This window comes from Maylandia zebra, linkage group LG5, assembly GCF_041146795.1.
Source record: "Maylandia zebra isolate NMK-2024a linkage group LG5, Mzebra_GT3a, whole genome shotgun sequence".
Classification (NCBI taxonomy): domain Eukaryota; kingdom Metazoa; phylum Chordata; class Actinopteri; order Cichliformes; family Cichlidae; genus Maylandia; species Maylandia zebra.
The window spans coordinates 34,854,857-34,871,078 of record NC_135171.1 but is presented as its reverse complement, the minus strand read 5'-3'; the positions used below and the strand labels follow the sequence as shown (position 1 = coordinate 34,871,078).

Below are 16,222 nucleotides of genomic sequence, written 5' to 3'. Positions count from 1 at the left end.
GCACAGTGTGAGCCCAGCACTAGAGCAGCAATGTTTGTTCCCCTCAGAGAAAGGGAAGAATGGGAAAAGGAAAACACCTGGCTGGAAAAAGTTAATATGGGCATGTGCAATGAATATCAGCGCTATGTGGCCAGAAGTGTGATAATATAATTTATTTTGTGTAATAAACAACTGCAAGGATAGATGATTACAACAAATTGATGACTAATACATAAAAGTAATACATAGATGAATAATGATGATGAGTTATGATGCGTAATCATGGGAACAAGCGGGTTTACAAACAGGAGCAGCTGATTAGCATTAGAAAAGCTGAAATAATACCTCAACTGAAGCCAATTGTACTAAATGCACTAAATGTGCACTGTTACAAGAATATTTTTCTTTCTATTGTTTTCTATTATTTTAAGTTAAGCAGGACAGAGTGCTTTTAAAGAAAGATTTACTTATATTCTCAAAAGTTAAGCATGACAGGCTTCTGTTTAAGAAAGAGACCTGTTTTACTGTGTTAATGTTGTCATTTTGAGCTAAAAATAAATGGCTAAATGATCATTTGTTTCACATGTGTTCATATCACAAAGAATAGAATATGCATCTACTTAAATCAACTTCAAGTCAAATGGTTAAAAAAATAATTTCACACACAAAAAAAGAGCTAGAAAATTCACCACACTGGGAAGGGTGAAGACAACTGGGTCGCCCGGCCCTGGCCACGAGGTGTCCCTTATTTATTTTTCAGGGAGTTGGCAACCCTACATGGGTGGGAACTACTGCGTTAGCCCAGTTTGCTGCACAGGGCGATCCGCGGTAACTCGTTAACGGAGATTTTCCGTGTTGTTGCGTTAACGTCATTTCAGATTAACGCTGACAGCACTAGTGGGAACACAATGAATATGACTGCACATTTACGCCGACATCATCCTAGTGCAAAGACAAGTAGAAGCCGACAAAAACAACAAGCACCCATGCTACAAACTTTACCTGAGCCATTTAGACAGCCGTTAGCACAGGATTCTCCTTATGGGGACCTGATATTTTAATATGCTGCTGAGAATATAGCCCAGAAGAAGCGCATAGTATAGCTTTTATTTTGGAAAGAGCCATTTCTCTGTAATAAACTCTCTTTTCCAAAGATGAGTGATTCCTCGATCAGATAGATTTTTTTATTTTTATTTTGTTGTTTCAGCAACATTAAATTTAAAAACTACTTTTGAGTTAAAATATATATTTATAATTTTAATAAATGACAAATTAAAAAAGCATGAACATTCTTTTGTATCGAAAAAATATCGAACCTTGACATCAAAGTATCTAACCGAACCGTGAATTTTGTGTATTGTTGCACCCTTAATATATTCATTCTGTCACAGCTCCGGAATTGTCAACCGACATGAGTCCAGTTCAAAATAGCCTCTTCTTACTATATTGTATTGTATTGTTGTTAAGTTGGTTTTGATCTTACGTAGTGCAACAGAAGTGATTGTAGCAGTTTTGTAAGAGGTAAAAAGAAATTAATTAATGCTAATAACAGAATGTATAGGGGCATTTTTAGAAGAAGGTGTGGCACACACAATTTGCCCCTTGCACAACCATGAAATTAAAAGCTTTAAATTAAAAGAGTAAATGGTAAATGGTTCTGATTAAAATTTAAGGTTTTCTGTGTAAACTGGTGTTTTAGCAGCTGTAGGGCGCCGTAAAAAAGGGCAGGGATAGCTCAGTAGGTAAAGTGGTCGCCCCATGATCGGAAGGTCGGCGGTTCGAATCCACTTAACGGCTACCCTGAGGTACCCCTGAGCAAGGTACCGTCCCTACACACTGCTCCCCGGGCGCCTGCTTAGTGGGCTGCCCACTGCTTCACTGAGTGAATGGGTCAAATGCAGAGAAAAACAAGTAATTTCCCCATGGGGATCAATAAAGTATCCATTATTATTATTATTATTAAAAGTCATTCTCCAAGTACAGTGTCCAAGAGAGAAAAAAATATTGCTCAAAGACGACACATTGCCACTAAAGTTTTATTACCCTAAGTTGCTATTATTTAATTAATTGGCTTGATTCTGCTTGCATTCAATGCAGGAAGTAAAATGCAATACACTACAATTGAAAAATTGAACACCAATGAGGTTGGTTATGTTTTAGACTCAGAGGTCACTGTCTCAAAGTCAAGTAGCTAATTCATGCCCCTATAAAAGCAAACTTTAATGGTTTTATGACCCCCATACTTGACTTTTATTTTTTATGCTCCAACTTTTTAAATATACTTAATGTCTTTAACAAGTTTTAGAGCTGCTTGTTTGTGGATTTTTTTTAAAAACTTGGGGATAGGACCAAGCAACCTGCTTACAAAATTCAATGCAAGCTATAATGCATATAATGCTACAATGCAAGCTTATAAGGTTATATTAATAACCTTATAACAGACAGGTGAGGGGAGTCAGTCATCTCATCTTATTCGTAAGTAAATATTTACCAAAATGTCAAACCTTTTGGTTGCTTTTTCAGATCATTTGTTCAGATTAAAGGAACTCATTTGTTACAGGTAAAGATTATCGTATGCATCTTTTCAGATTAATGAAAAATAAAACATTTAAACAAGAGTCAGGCACTTTATTCTTGGTAAAATGAAATGGTTGGCTCATGGCACACAGTAAATTTAGAGGAAGTGTCGTTAGAAGATGGAAAAAATGTTGCCCGTCTTGTTTGGCCTTGGGGCTGTGCTGACATGTTGTTCACCTACGTTTTCTGGCCTCAACAGGTGTGTCAAACCCAAAGCACACACCTTTTTCTCTTTTAGACCTGCAGCTGTCACTACTAAAGAGCACTCTGGGTAATAAAAGTAGAGAAAGATTTGAGTGCTAAACAAGGGTTTATGTCTGTTCCTACCTTCGTGGACTGATGTTGAATTGCCAGCAGGTTCGGTGCATGTGCACAACTTTGACAAAACACAGCATGTATGTGGACATATTTAAGAAAAAGAAAAGGGGGTGGGCAGCTTTGGTTTGTAATGATGACTGAGCAGCCATGTAGCTTCTCTGTCAGTTACTCACTGAGATGTAAGGAATGTTTTCAGTCATGGCTGAGCAGTATGTTAGCAATTTTGGATTACCTCAGTGTTATGGCAAGGGAGGAGAGAAGATAATAAGGGCGTATAAAAGGTTCTGGGTGGTGGGGGTTATGGTGAGTGAAGAGAGAGTACCTTTTTGCTCACTATCTTGGTGTGTAAGTGGAAAATTCCAGCAGTAATGTAGTATAAGAAAAAGATAGGCGTGTCTTGTCAATGAAGAGGTTAAGAATGGCAGCCTGCAGCGATCTGAGGGGGTGTTGAGCAATCAACAAAAAAGTCATAAGCAGTTCAAAAGGCGGAAAGAGAGATGGAAAGACCAAATGTAGAGAAAATAGAGGACAATGAGACTTTGCATACCACTGTACAAGTGTGTCTGTGTTTTTGTAAGCACCTGTCATGATCCCCTGCAGTCCGTGCTACTCCCGCTCTGATCCCCCTGACCGTGTCAAATCTGAGCAGATGTTGCTACTGCGGGTGCGGATTGAAGACGCAGTGATTCTCTGTTGCTTTTTTTTTTTTTTTTTTTTAATGTCTTACAGTTTTAAGGAAGTAGTATCCTTAAAAAGTATCAACTAATCTAACCGGTCTTTCTGGGTATTCTTTCTAAAGAAGAACTTGCTGAAGTATTAATTAGCACAAAACAGCTACTGGCATACACTGTTGCTACTGCTTTGATGTTTTTAAGAAATTAATGAATGAATTATTTTGTTAATTTATTTTCGGAGTATATTACACCTACTGCCTCCATATATTTTTATAGTCAGGAACCTTTTTATTCCTGCTTAAAATAAGGGTGCAGGATCACCTTTGCTTAAAATCACTATCCACAATTTGAATTCCAATTTTTCTTACCTGTGTCTAGATGTAATCTAGTTACAACTGGGCTATAATGTTGGCTTGTGCAGTTCGTACCCATTTAAGGAGATTGGCAATATACAATTAAAATAAAAAAACTAACAAACAAAAAAGAAAAAAAAACCAAGTCACTTCCTTATGAGCTGTAGGTAACATCTTTAAAGGATGTCATGCTTTTCATTTCAGATGGTTGACATAATTCCTGGTACTACATTTAGTTGTTCAGGCCTTCCCCTGCAAGCTTTACCAGTATGATTCAGCTGCTGTGCATCTGAAAAAAAGAAAAGGAAAAACTCTTTACAAAATAAGTTACACCTCCAAGGTCCACAAAATGAAGACTTGGTTCTCAGCACCTCAACTAAAGAACTTCACTGTCCAACAGGTGAAAGGTTATCATTTACCACACAATTCAGAGCCTTTACTTTGCTCATCACTGTGGGAAGTTTCAAAAATCTTAACATCTTGACATCACCATAACAGAAAGTTGAGTTTTATTCAACCTCTTTGTAGTCCGGAAAGTGTGCGAGTTACACCTCATCCACATCTTTCAAGTTCTTCTCTTTCTTGGTCAAGCCTGTAGCACCAAGTTAATTTCAGTACACAGTAATGTACAGTGAGATATCGGTTATATTCATATCAGAACTGTGGGGTTGTTGTTGCTGCATTGCTTTTTCGCCAGCTGAAGCGATTGAGAGTGACAGTTGGGTGGGGGTTGATGTCATTGTTCTTTCTTTGCCACACTCTGTTGGGATGGTCGGCAGCAGGTGCGGCTGTCTGCTGACTGCGGGGTCACAGGGTGCTGTTGTTTTGGGAAATGGGCTACTTTACTGCCAGGTGGCAGTTGCTGGCAGAGACAGTTATGGCTTTGTGTTTCCTGCAAGAGTTACTGCCCTTCTCAGCTGCCCTTTTGCCCCTTACCCCATCCTGATGGCCTTCACTCCAGCTCTAACCCCTGCTTCTCCCAGGGCTGGGAGTGCATATGAACATATGTGTGTTCACCCGAGTTCTGGCTGTGTTCACGGGCCCAGGCCAATCAGACTGGCTAGCACAGATGTGACAGGCTTAGAGGAATGCTAGGAATGCGGAGGCGCTGAAGCGGGTGTGTCCATCCTTGGCCCGGGGCAGAAGGGGAGGGACTACCTCAGTATCGGCAGACAGTTCAGCTCTGCTCTGCTGGCCGACTGCCGGACTGAGTGGTTGGCTTGTACGGTGAGTACTGCAAGCCTACTGGAGATGGCCTGCAGTACTTTTATGGTAATTGCACTAACCATGGCCTTCCGGAGGCCAAGTGCTAAAGTGAAAAAAACAGGACTTGTTTCTGCTGCCATTATGTGTCTGGAAAGCTGTTGAACATCTAGACACATAGTCTTTTGTGTGTTCATGAAGGCGCATCTTGACCACTTTTGTTGGTGTAAATTTATGTCAGCAAGTTTAGCAGAGTTAAGGCCATTATTCATAATAATACGGCAGTTCAGCCTCTCCCTCTGGCCCGATTTTCAGCCACAGAAACCTAATAAGCGTGACTTGGCAGAGAAGATAACTGAAAGCACTGATGGACTGATTTTCCACTGAGACAACATAATAACACTTTTTGCACTTCTCATACTCCAGAGATGATTTTTGCATGACCACAGCTGCAGTTTGTTGAAAAGGTATGGCTTGATGAATCACATGCGCTGCACTGTAGATATAGAGGACAGTGAAAGCCCGAAATAGAATCCTGTTCTCTGCACAACCTGTTTGTGCAGAATGTCGAGTGTAGATGTTATGGCATGGGGAAAAAAAAAACGCGGTTCTGTTTTTAAGTACTCTTTGTAATTAGGCTTCAGGGCCATGTGAGCTGAATTTAAGGAGGTGTGAAACAATCTAGTGAAAACCCAGGGATAAAACAAATAAATGTACTCTTTGCTAATTTGCTTAAAAAAAATCTCCCTATAGGAAACAGAGGTGTTTCTGTGGCTCCTGACAAGTGTTCTGAGCTTTGAGAAATGCCACACTACTTTTCTTTTGACATGAGATCAAGACTTGAGAAGAGTGCCACCTTCTGTCCAGTTTGTGATATTGCAAGTAATCTCCAAATGTTGAATGATATTTTTTTTTTCAATCTGTCTGCCAGTTTGTGTGTCATTGTATTAAAAGTGACTCTGGAGACACCTGCTGTTTGTCTGTCTGTGCTTAGTGTAATCCAATTACCATCCTGTAAGATAAGCCCCCACTTTTTTTGTCTCTCTTTTACAGGTCGCAATGAATTAATAGCGAGGTACATCAAGCTGAGAACAGGCAAAACCCGGACAAGAAAACAGGTAATCAAGTTTTTTACGACTTTAATGTTTGGGTCCAGCTGCTGACTGGGTGACGTAGAAAAAAATCCATCATCAAAACAGCTTTGTCTGGTGGCTTCCTTAAAAAAAGTGGATTATGAGTACTTCAGAGGACAAGTCTGGTTTTAAAATTTACTGTATTATTATTAACAATTGATTTGATTTTGGACAAAAATAGTATAGACCACAAATTATCAAACTGAAACATTAAACAAATACATTTTGTCTTTATAAATAAACCTTTAACTTATCATTTTTTATTAATTAGTTCATTCAATTAACTGTCTAGACTTTAATATGAAAAAATAACGGCTTTGTCCTTTAAATCCACTTTCTTATTTTATGTGTAGATTTCTTAGTGTGTGTCATGATCCTGTAAAAGGTGTGTGTGTGTGTGTAGGTGTGTGTGTAGGTGTGTGTGTGTGTGTGTGGATCAGCACTTGTATAGATGTGTGGCCTGTGTGCATGGATCTGCATGCATGTTATTTTTATGCTCAAATGATGTTTCACACCCCTTTAGGTGTCTAGTCACATACAGGTGTTAGCACGGAAGAAAGTTCGTGAATACCAGGCGGGTATAAAGGTAGGTGCTGCCAGCCTGCCTCCCGGCAACACTGACTGGGCGTCTCTTTCCTCTTTGGTTACGGCTTCTCTCTTTCTTCTCTTCTCTCTCTGTCTCCTTTCTTCTTTCCTCCTCTTGGCTATTTTTCTGTGCAGGTTTCTAGCCACTTGCAGGTTCTCGCCCGGAGAAAATCTCGCGAGATCCAGTCAAAGCTAAAGGTATGCGCTTCACTGCGGCCTGTGGGGCTGGTAAATGCTTGGCTTGGCACTAACCTGCTAATTTGTGAATATATTTATCAGTCCTTGCTTTAAGATGAGGTTTATTCTGGCTGCATAAGTAGATGCAAGCTTGCCATGCGCATTATTGTTTAACAGTTAAGCTTTAGAAATCATCATAATATTGCATCTGTGCCATGCATACAATGCACCGACAGAGAGAGTTTTTACTACGATTTTGAGCTGTAGGAATGCATTCAATCTCATCCTCTGAATTATTCTATCTCATCCTCTAGCCTCTACTTGAAATGAATGCTGCACAAGCTGATGAAATTTGAATGAAAGATCATTTAGCTGCATGTTGCTCCCGCTATGTATCTTTCCTTTGTGCCAGTCATGCTGCTGCATCACACTGTACTCTTCTGAGACCTTTTCTTTCCCTAAAACTGTCTCTGAGATCCTGAGCTCCTAGAGTGTGCTTCTTTGTAATGCCTTTTGTAAAAGTCAACATAGAAAAATAATCCTCCATTGTAATCTTGTGCCTCCTTTTGACTTTTCTCAAACTTCGTAAATCCTCTTTCAACTCTTTATGCTTTTTGTTGTTTTTTGCATTTTCACATATGAGTAAAAAACTATATCCAGACACTACTTAATACTAAAGATACTGTGATCTTTTGAATCCTAACCTAAGCCAAAACTTGAATTAACACAGACTAATCTGGGGGGAAATGGCATTCATAGCAGGGATTTTTTTTTTGTTTAAAAAACATAATAAAAAACTGTGTAGTCTCATTTTGTCAGTGGTGACATCCTATATTCAGTGCAGTGCACCCAACGGTGGCTAGTATTCTAAATTAAAAAGAAGTAGATGCATCAAGCATCACCTTTCATAAGTTTTGACTTTATTTCTGAGCTGTCTACAAACTCCTAGGTCATGTTGAATACAAAGACCCCATTTAAAATGAGATGTGTTTTTCTGATTACATAGACTTTTCATGGTGAAATCTTCACCCTGTTCCTCCCTTGTTTGTCTACAAATTCTCCACTAACTGTACAGGTATCACAGAGGTCACTTTATTAGTCCTTCTAATTATCTCACATGAATATTTTAATGAAAAAATAATACACTTTTAAAGTTACTGTCTTGTTTGGACAAGACATAAAGGATCAAGGAGCCCACTTTCTGTTTGAAAACGTTAACATGGAATAATTTATTAGAATTTATAAGAATAAAGATTATTTTCTTCTGTTTTGACACGAAAGCATTAGATACCCTCTTTCCTTCTGTGTCCATGTAAGAAAGAAAATCATAATCGATTTAATACACTTTACACCAAGCCCATTAAACATTTACTTATCTTGTAAATCAACTACTGATTATATATTTAGTTCAGTTGTTTAGATTTATAATGCATCATGAGTGCATTTTTGATCGGTGCAAGGATTGATGAGGTCATTTTTACTTTTTGCCTTGGTTTTGAAACGTTAACACCCAGAGGTCGAGGGCAGCCATGGCGGACTCTGAGTTTATCCAACTCAAAGTTCTAGAAACAAAAAAAGAAAAAAAAGGTTTTCCGAGCCACTCTTTAAGTGAAGTGTACATCTGAAGTGTAACAGTTGCAAATGTCTACCCACTGTACATCTCATATATTGCACAGCGATAAGTATTAAGTAACAAGCTATAAGGATTTAACTTCCTTGAGATTTTATATCTGCTGAGTTATCGAAATAAAACAAATAATCCTATGTTTTGAATTGCACTCAGATTTTATATCCTCTTTAAAAAATCAAATTCATTCTTTCCTCAATGAAATAATGAATTGGCTTTGTGTTTCCTCACATATTTACAACAACTTGAAATTGTTAGTTATTCATTATTTTCACAATACAAACAAAATCAAATATGGGCCTGGATTTGAACGCTCAGATTTATACGTATGCCCACCAAAAAAAAAGATTAACCTCAATATAGCTTTGAGAATTGAACAGTACTAATGGTTTCTCTCTTTTTTGATTCAGGCGATGAATTTGGTAAGTGAATTTGACTTGTGCAATATGCTTCCCTCCTCCCCTTTGTTTGGCAGCAACACTGCACTGTCCCTTTGCTATGGCCCTCTGCTGGCATGGCGCCCCAACCCATTGCAATCCCGCAATGAAGCAATGCTTCGAAAACAGCCATGCTTTGAGCACAGTATTGCTCCACATCCTGCTACAATAGTTTAATATCCTCCAACCTCCGCCAAAAGTCAGAGTTCTGCTTGCTTGGCATAAGGTGTCGTTCTTTGATTCGGGTTCTCGCTTCTGAGGCGTATTTCTTTAACTTGCAAAGTCACATTTTGGTGGCTAAATTGCTTTTTGCCATTAGAAAACGAGGAAAATAGTACATTTCAAAAATCTGAATTGACATGTTTGTAATTGAGAAACAATGTGTACTTTCAAAATAATGATAATTTACAAAAAAAATACTCCAGGTAATTTAGACACCAATTGACTGCATTTGGATCATTTTTATGCTACGTTTCAAGTTTCTCATAGTAAATTTTAATCTAAATTGTCCATGTGTACTCTTGCAACTTGAATCTCTTCATTCTGTTTTCCTGTGGTGAGCCTTATAACACACTGACCTTGATTTTTTTTTCTGTACTTCTCTTTGCTTCCTTCTGACAGCTGCTCTTTCAAACAAACATCTTCAAAACAATGTTGTATTGATACTTTACAATAGATTGAATGTTGAGCTAAGCTAATGTTAACTTTATTTAGAATAGACTAATTAATCATTTATGAAACATACACAAACAGTGTCATTGTTTTGTATTATCATTAGGATAGCATACTGCATTGGATTATGCCGAGGTTAGGCTGCCACCTTGTGGCTGACTCCTCTTGTTTCTCTCTGTCAACCTGCAGGATCAAGCATCTAAGGACAAAGCCCTGCAGAACATGGCAGCGCTGTCATCTGCACAGATCGTCTCTCCGAGTATAATAAATAAACATCTTCCACCACTGCCTCCGGCCCCGTATCCACCAGCCAGAGTGAGACTCAATTTTTGGCAATTAAAAGGCATTAATGTTTTTCATTGCAGTTTGAAGTGATTCAAATGGGCACTGACTTTTATTTTCTTCTTTACTCTGTAGTTCTGGCCTGCTCAAATCCCAGGACAGCCTGGACCTTCTCAGGAGTAAGTAAACCCCTGCACTGAACGCACAGGAACTTTGTGGTATCATGGTATTCTTTCTGAAGTAAGACATTGGTGATAGAGATAAGTAAAAGCATGAATAAGTAAATGAATCACTGATGAGGTTAGGTTTAATATCAGGTGGGTATTGCAGGGAATGTTTAATGAATAACGTTTTTGTACACCAGGCTGCTTCTAGATTTCAACCCGGGAAGGACTCCTGGGCTTGGCCGCACCAGCCATGCGTAAGTTCCCCCTAGCCAAGGTTCAACATTGAGCACAAAGCAGTACTAACTCTTCTACACTGCATTGTATGTTTTCTGCACTGATGTAAACCACCATCACCACCACCAGGCAATAGACTGCTTCAGATTTTATTAAGAAAAGAGGAATGTGGTAGATGAATCCTTGTAGTGTTTGATGATTTGTGTTCACACAAAAAAATTGTATGCATTTTTATGAATTTGTCAGCAAAAGCACAATTAAATGATGCTGTTTTGCATCACTATTAAGCAATGAAGCAGGTGGACTTACGCCTAGCTGGTGCAGCAACACATGCTTACACTGATACACTAACAATTCTGCATAACTGAGGTACCCATGTGTCACAAAAATCTGGTATTGGAGTCTTTTTCTCACTTTCATTCATTACTTTTCAGTATCAAACCATTTGCACAGCCCCCATACTCGAGCCTACCAGGTTCTGTAAACCAACCCATACCAAGTAAGTTTGAACAAAATAAATCAATAAATGGAAACCAGAAAAGGAAAATGGGTGTGATATATTAATGCTTATGCATATGTGTTTGCATACATGAAGATTATGAGCCCTTGGCGCCACCTCCTGCACCAGCCGCTACTGCAGTGCCAGTCTGGCAGGATCGGACCATTGCCTCCTCTAAGCTGAGGCTGCTGGAGTACTCAGCCTTCATGGAGGTCCAGAGGGACCCAGACAATGTGAGTTAAATATGGTCTGCACCATATCCCAACCAAACAGCTTGTGAGTAATAAGAACTTGTTTAAAAGTGTAGTGGCATTAATACATTTAAGCCCATCTACATTGTCCTGATAGTTCACTCTCTCTCTAATGCTGATGTTTGAGGGCTGTGTTTTAGTTGTTTTTTTTGTTCGTGCTCCCTGTACTAAATCAAGTCCTATAGCCAACGTTTATCATCTGCTCTGTCTCTGTCCAATATAGTACAGCAAACACTTGTTTGTCCACATCGGACAAACCAATCCCTCCTACAGCGATCCGCTCCTTGAGGCTGTGGACATTCGGCAGATCTACGACAAGTTCCCTGAGAAGAAGGGTGGGCTCAAAGAGCTTTATGAGAAAGGGCCCCAAAATGCTTTCTTCCTTGTAAAGTTCTGGGTATGTTGTTATTATAATCTGACACTTAATATTATCATGCCTCTGTTTTCTACAATTGGAAATTATGCAAACTGCTTTTTTTTCTTACAATACCATGCTACATGTGGTGATAAATTACATGATTTCAAGATAAGAAGCAATGCATTTCATAGAATGTTGCTTCATTTATACTACATTTGTCTTTGGTTAATAAATGTTCTTTTGAATAACTTACATCCACATCTTTATTTATTTATTTATTTATGCAATTTAAAGTTGATGTCATGTGAGGGCCTTTTGTCATGATGACATGTGTGCACTCTGCAGGCTGATCTGAACAGCAGCGGTATGCCAGACGGTCCAGGTTCATTCTATGGTGTCAGCAGTCAATACAGTAGCATTGAGAACATGACGATCACCGTTTCAACCAAAGTCTGCTCATTTGGCAAGCAAGTTGTCGAAAAAGTAGAGGTACGCCGGTGCTTTAACTGAGTCTTTTCTGAGAAGTATGTTTAATATTATATGCACATTGTTGTCTGTTCTTGACTCGCCTGTGTGTGTGTTGCAGACAGAGTATGCCCGCCTAGAGGGAGGAAAGTGTGTTTACAGGATCCACCGCTCTCCTATGTGCGAGTACATGATCAACTTTATCCACAAACTGAAACACTTACCTGAAAAATACATGATGAACAGTGTTCTTGAAAACTTCACTATCCTACAGGTAAAATACAGTGAATTATGGCTGCTTAGTTCAACATTTAACCTTACATTTACACATAATGTCCCCATTAAGACCAGTTTATCAGTTGATATTTGCTATTTTCTAATTATTCACAAATCAGCTGATCATTATGGGCTTATTTCTAAATGGACTGTTCTTCTCCTCAGGTGGTGACGAATCGCGACACACAGGAAACCTTGCTCTGTATAGCATTTGTTTTTGAGGTTTCCACGAGTGAACACGGGGCTCAGTATCACGTCTACAGACTTGTTAAAGACTAACAGCTCTTCAGGGAGGTTTTGGAAAAGCCACACAATAAAGTGTGGCACAGTCTCTCTTTAACCAGCTCAACGATCCAGGAGAAATTATGAAAACATTCAAAGCAATGCTAGACCGAACTAACATGGACACATTACATGCTTTAAAAAAGTATCCAAGGAAAAAAAAAAAAGAGAGAGCGAATCTCAACATGCCAGCACGCAAAGAAATTTTGAAGAATTGCAGACAAGTTATTTTCCATGTGTTTAAACATGATTTAGATGAAGTGGGTCACTTTTGCAAAAATCGACGGAGCCTGAAATGTTTTATCGAGGGGATGAGAACGTGTTTAGGGTTGAAAAGACTCTTAAAGTATCCAAGGGAACACACTCTGAGCAACAAGAGAAGTGTAAATAGCATTGAAAAACTAGAGAGAAAATTACCATGGAAGTGGGGTCAAGTTGTGTTTAGGTGTTTAGGAAACAAAGTGCCTTTTTCTCCAAAGATTATGATTGCCTGCCACTTCGGATTGCCTTATTTTTACTACCTCTTGTTTTTAAATGAAAAGAAAATATTCATACAGGTATTTTGAAAAAAAATGTGGAAAGAAACCTCAGATCAACATCTTTTGGGGCAGTTCTTGTATTCAGGCACGCAGAGGAGTGGGATAACTAATTCTGATGAGGTCTATTTTACAAAAAAACAAAAACAACATCCCAGGTTTTACAGTCCAAGTGTACAGGGAGAAGGTTAATTGTGTCGCCATGTTATTAAGGTTCTTTTTTTTTTATACATATATTATTACACAATTTTTAAAAAAAAAATCAGGTCTTACAAGCATCTATCTATAACTGATTTTGACACTAGGGATGTCTTGAACCTTTGCTTTCCTGACATAAACCCAGGGCTTTGCCTTACTTATGAGATGCCCTGTTATTTCTCTCTGTTTGAAGACGTGTGCTCAGTTGCAGCAACACAGTGCTTATTTTCTGCCTTGAGGTATGTAGCGTTACTGAATAAAATGAATTGTTTCTGTACTGTGAGTAAGTGGATACTAAAGGAATATGTGTTACATAGGAGTATTTGGGGGTGGGGGGGTCTTCATATTTGTGATCAGCTAAACTCAGCACAGAGACCATGGTTAAAGCAGAGAGAAGTTAACCACTGTTTCTTTTGTTTAAAAAAGAGACTGTATGCTGTGAAGTTGGCACATTGGCTTCACTCCTCTCTGTAATGTGTGGAGAAGCTGCATTCATTAATTAAAATACTTTTTGATATTTAAGACATTTTTTACTGACATTACATATGAAATAATTGTTACATCAATCTGAATAACTGTCTTGAAAGAGAGCTATTGTCTCTGTGCTGTGGAGTATGACCATTGATTGTTATTTATAGGGCTGAACAAGAAATAGCAGGAGGGAAGGGTGGGGTATTGGTGATGATTTTCCACCATGATGGAGATGTTAAAAGTATTGTAGGACTTATATTAGAGATAGAATTTACTGCCAACTCATGGGTCCTGCTAGATGAGTGTCTACTCTGTGAGGTTCACTGGACAAGTTCAAATTTAAAATATTGTATGGTGGCATACTTGCACCTGGCTTTGAATGTCATATTTCACAAGCTAGATACAATAACACTCCTCCTCTAGTAGGTATCTCAGTCTATCTTTTATACAGACATTTTTGCCATTATAAAGATTAATATTTTGTTTTGATTCAGTTGTCTTGACTTTCAGTGTTTGCCATATGCTTCACTGAAAAAAAAAATGTGTGATTGTGCTGATATTGATAATTAATAATGAGATATCTAATGTATCATATTCTGAATGGTGTGGGCAGTTTTCTTCTTTGTTTTTTGGTTTAAGATGGTTTACTATTGTCTTTGTTACCAATGTGCATTGCAATTTTATACTTTGAGTAGAAGTTGGACTATGTAATCAACAAATGTATCTAACAATACATGACGCATGGTGCCTTTGGGGCCATCCCCCTCCCCCCCAGAAAAGTCATTAAACCTGTTTGTAAATTTGTTTTGTCTATAGTGATTCATTTTACAGTGGGTGCAGTGGTTAGCACTGTCGCCTTCCAATAAGGTTATGTGTGTTATAATTTGTTGCTTTTTGCAGTCTTTTAACCTTCCATAGACTATTCAATGTTTCACTTATTCCACATTTTATCATGTTAGATTTTTATTACAAAATTGATTATATTCATTATTTACTTTTACACACAATACCCTTAACAAAAGTTAGCTTGAAATTCTTGCAAATGTATTAAAAATAAAATACAAAAATGTAACATCTACATAGGTATTCACAACCTTTGCTCAAAACTTTGTTGAAGTAACAATTGCAGCCTTCAGTCTTTTTGAGTTACACCTATTTTGGGGCAGTTTCTCCCTTTTAATTTTCAGAACTTCTCAAGCTCCATCAGGTTGTATGGGGACGTACAGCTACTAACAGATCTTTCCAGAGATGCTCAATCGAGTTCAAGTCTGGGCTCTGGCCAGGCCACTTAAGGACATTCACAGAATAGTACTGAAGCCACTCCTTTGTTATCTTGGCTGTGTGCTTGGGGTCATTGTCCTGTTGGAAGATGAACCTTCACCCCAGTCCAAGGTCCAGAGCACTCTGGAGTAGGTTATCATTAAAGATGTTTCTGAACATTGCTGCATTAGTCTTTTCCTCAAGCCTGACAAAACTCCCAGTTCTTCCCACCCAAAACATCACCACAGCATGATACTGCTACCACCATGCTTCACTGTAGTGGTTAGTGATGGGTAGATGATACCTCATGGGGTGTGTTGCATATTGCCCTTATTGTGTCTACACGTGTGACACTGTTGGTGTCTCGCTCAATAGCAACATCTGCAGGATTTAAATAGTCATTGCAGACCACCTGGACAAAGAAAGACTGAACTACGTTAATTGATTCTGACATCTAGACATCACATGAATGATGAAGGGTCCTGTTTAACCAGTTCATGATAAAATGCTGTGCAAAAAGTGTGATAAAAGTATTTATATTTCAATTATTATTGATTGATTTATTATAGCAAACAAATGATTGATTGACTAATACACTATATCAAATGCTGTTGTTGGGGGTTTTTTGCAAGGAATTATAAGTGAGAAAGAGAAGTTTAGAAAATCTAAGTGCTTGTGATAGTGGGAGTGCTTGTATACTTGTATACTTGTATGTGAAGGCAGGGTTTACATATGTCTATTAAGCATGAGAAAGTTAAATTGGTCAAAATAATTAATAACAAATTTAAATGAGTCCTTCGGGGAAAAAAAACTGGAACACAAATAACTGATGACAATTGAGCAAAAGTAGAAAAAGGAAAGGGAAAAACATTTACCTTATTTGGTGCTAGGAGATCAAAAATCTCAGTCTGGAGAAAATGTTCCTTTTCTCACTGGATAATAAATGTGGCAAAAAGAAACACACAAACTGCACTAAAGACAATCTTCTCTCTTCTCAATGTGAATGCAGATGAGTCATAATTTTCACTTTCCAATAAACATAATTTGGTGCCTCATCGCTGTACGACACAGCAGCTGTTTTGGTGATTTTTCGTGATACGTGATACACGCACCGATACCAATACAGGGCTTCAGGTCTTTGTTCTGGATACACAAAACAGCGCTTCGGTATTGTTTGATCCATAACTAGTAGGGATGATATTGGCTAG

General features: G+C 38.4%; 1 protein-coding gene across 8 annotated transcripts in view; it reads left to right on the top strand.

Annotated features, from left to right (window-relative positions):
* The window catches only part of tead3b (TEA domain family member 3 b), a 31,427-nt gene extending 16,869 nt beyond the window's left edge, over positions 1-14,558 (top strand). Inside the window, exons 4-16 of one of the 8 annotated variants that reach the window (XM_004547559.4) lie at positions 6,158-6,222; positions 6,761-6,823; positions 6,958-7,020; positions 9,037-9,048; positions 9,925-10,050; positions 10,153-10,196; positions 10,382-10,438; positions 10,853-10,917; positions 11,014-11,150; positions 11,392-11,565; positions 11,872-12,015; positions 12,113-12,265; positions 12,433-14,558. In XM_004547559.4, coding sequence (XP_004547616.1) covers positions 6,158-6,222; positions 6,761-6,823; positions 6,958-7,020; positions 9,037-9,048; positions 9,925-10,050; positions 10,153-10,196; positions 10,382-10,438; positions 10,853-10,917; positions 11,014-11,150; positions 11,392-11,565; positions 11,872-12,015; positions 12,113-12,265; positions 12,433-12,546 — 1,217 coding nt within the window. In that variant the 3' untranslated portion in view covers positions 12,547-14,558. The remainder of the gene's footprint in view (positions 1-6,157; positions 6,223-6,760; positions 6,824-6,957; positions 7,021-9,036; positions 9,049-9,924; positions 10,051-10,152; positions 10,197-10,381; positions 10,439-10,852; positions 10,918-11,013; positions 11,151-11,391; positions 11,566-11,871; positions 12,016-12,112; positions 12,266-12,432) is intronic. The other 7 variants (XM_004547560.4, XM_012918189.4, XM_004547561.4 and 4 more) reach the window with 7 other exon arrangements.
* The last annotated feature ends 1,664 nt before the right edge of the window (positions 14,559-16,222 follow it).